At 41.7% G+C, this 1979-nt stretch overlaps 1 protein-coding gene across 1 annotated transcript in view; it reads right to left on the reverse strand.

Annotated features, from left to right (window-relative positions):
• Positions 1-1118, reverse strand: part of PKP4 (plakophilin 4) — a 39069-nt gene extending 37951 nt beyond the window's left edge. The window contains exon 1 of the mRNA XM_057385330.1: positions 971-1118. Within this exon, the coding sequence (XP_057241313.1) occupies positions 971-1099 (129 nt within the window). The 5' untranslated portion in view covers positions 1100-1118. The remainder of the gene's footprint in view (positions 1-970) is intronic.
• Between the last annotated feature and the right edge of the window lie 861 nt (positions 1119-1979).

Here is a 1979-nt window from a genome sequence, read left to right on the forward strand (position 1 = left end):
GGGACATCCTGGGCTGGGGATCCCTGCTGCAGCTCCAGGGACATGGGGACATCCTGGGCTGGGGATCCCTGCTGCAGCTCCAGCTCTGCTCACAGCTCAGTCAACACCATCAGCACACTGCTTTTGGTTAACAATAAAGTATTATGGGTATGAAAACTGTTGTCATCAAGAAAACATAATCTAGCTCTCACCTTTGAAAAAAATATTAATATGGGACAACATAAGAACAAATAGATGGAGTGTTTGCATTCAGAGCTACCATCTTGAACTAAGTCCTGATTAATCTTAAAGGAGGTTCCAAAACAGAAACAGCAAAGCAGATTTACTCTGAAGTTTAGATTTTACAAATTGTGTATTAAGTCAGGAAAGATGTCCATCCTTGTAGAACTGCAATTTTTCTGACTTCAATRATCTTTACAAATTAAGGCTGAATTTGATTGCAAACACAGTTTTATTTTTCCTATAGAAATTATCACTTCTGAAACACACCCAYAAATGTGCTGCAGATTTAAAAAGTATTAGTACCTTGGTATTGATAACTGAAACTAAATTCAGAGTTTAAAGCCTATTTTTTAAAAAAAATACAATTATTCATACCAAATCTGTATGTGCCAGACTTTGAAGGACTGAACACTTTGCTTTGCAGGACTTACAAGAGCTGAGTTTAATGTTGCATCAATTCTATGCTACCTCTTCTTTTTTCAACACTAAACCTGCATTTCCAGTCTGACTCACGAGAGCRGTGCAGACATTCCAGGGGATACAGAACACCAGAATGATGCTTCTGTTCAATGCAGGTAACCAAATCCCTCGTGTTTGGATTGTCCAACAGCTACCAAATATACCACAGTGACACGGGGTCATGTGCAATAGGARCAGCCATGGCTGTCCCAGCAATGCAGTCAGAGACAGGGGTTAACTCCACAGCCCCARTTTATCTGTGCTGATGAATTGCTGAAATGATAGATACCTGTTCCTTCACAGAAGCCAAAATGGTGGTGGCAGTAGTCTCTGCTTCCATGCCTGGGCCTGTGGAAGTCTCCTGTGCTGTCTGCAGCAGCCCCTCCTCCAGCCCTGGGCTCTGCTCTGGGGCTGGCATCCTGCCTGCAAGAACAACATTKCAACATAGTTTACATTTCCAGGCAATGATACTTAAAATCCAAGTTTTCAGGATTATAAAAGATCTTTTTCTTTTTTCTAGAAACTTTACAAACATAACTAGCAGAGAACTTTGCACTACTAATCTCAATCTGTGTGTGTGACTGTGCTTCACCTTCACAAATCACCTACACAACTTGAGGGTCAGGCAGGAGGAAGCCAGAAATATGATGCTTCCAAGATTATTTTAAAAACACTATTTTGTGGTACTTATTAAAACTAACAGAATTCAAGATGCATGAAAAATACTAGTGTTAACCATTAGGAACAGCCAGGATCAGTACAAGTTTACCACAGGCAGTTTTCAGCACAGAATGACAAGTAACAGCAGCATGCTCTGCTGYTAGGAACAAACCGTGGAAGAGACTAATTATGGTAATAAAAGCTTAATGGGAGCAATGCTTCTAATGCTCTTTTTGCAAAAGAGGAAATTAAAATGCTCAAGTTAAAGTAATTGCTCTGGGCTATGGATAGTGTGGAAGGGACTGACAGGATTACCCTCCAAGAATCCCAAGCTGTGTTATTGCAGAGGCATCAGGGTAGCAGTTTCAATACATGGAAAAATAGCAATTCATTTGTTCAATTATCAAAGTCACTGTTAACTAATATTACAGACATAGTTATGAAGTGCGCTTAATGCTTTGAAAGTAGGTGGCATTCACAAAGCTTCTACACTGCCCTGGAGGGACAGAGCAATCTGAGGATCAGGGCACAGCTGAAGTGCAGAGCTGGCACTGGGAGCACTGGGCACACACTGCCCTGAAGGGACACAGGATCAGGGCACAGCTCTGCTGTAGAGATGCCCATTCCCCGTTCCTGGG

This window comes from Malurus melanocephalus, unplaced genomic scaffold (genome assembly GCF_030028575.1).
Source record: "Malurus melanocephalus ecotype Western Australia unplaced genomic scaffold, MMel_1.1 scaffold_811, whole genome shotgun sequence".
Lineage (NCBI taxonomy): Eukaryota > Metazoa > Chordata > Aves > Passeriformes > Maluridae > Malurus > Malurus melanocephalus.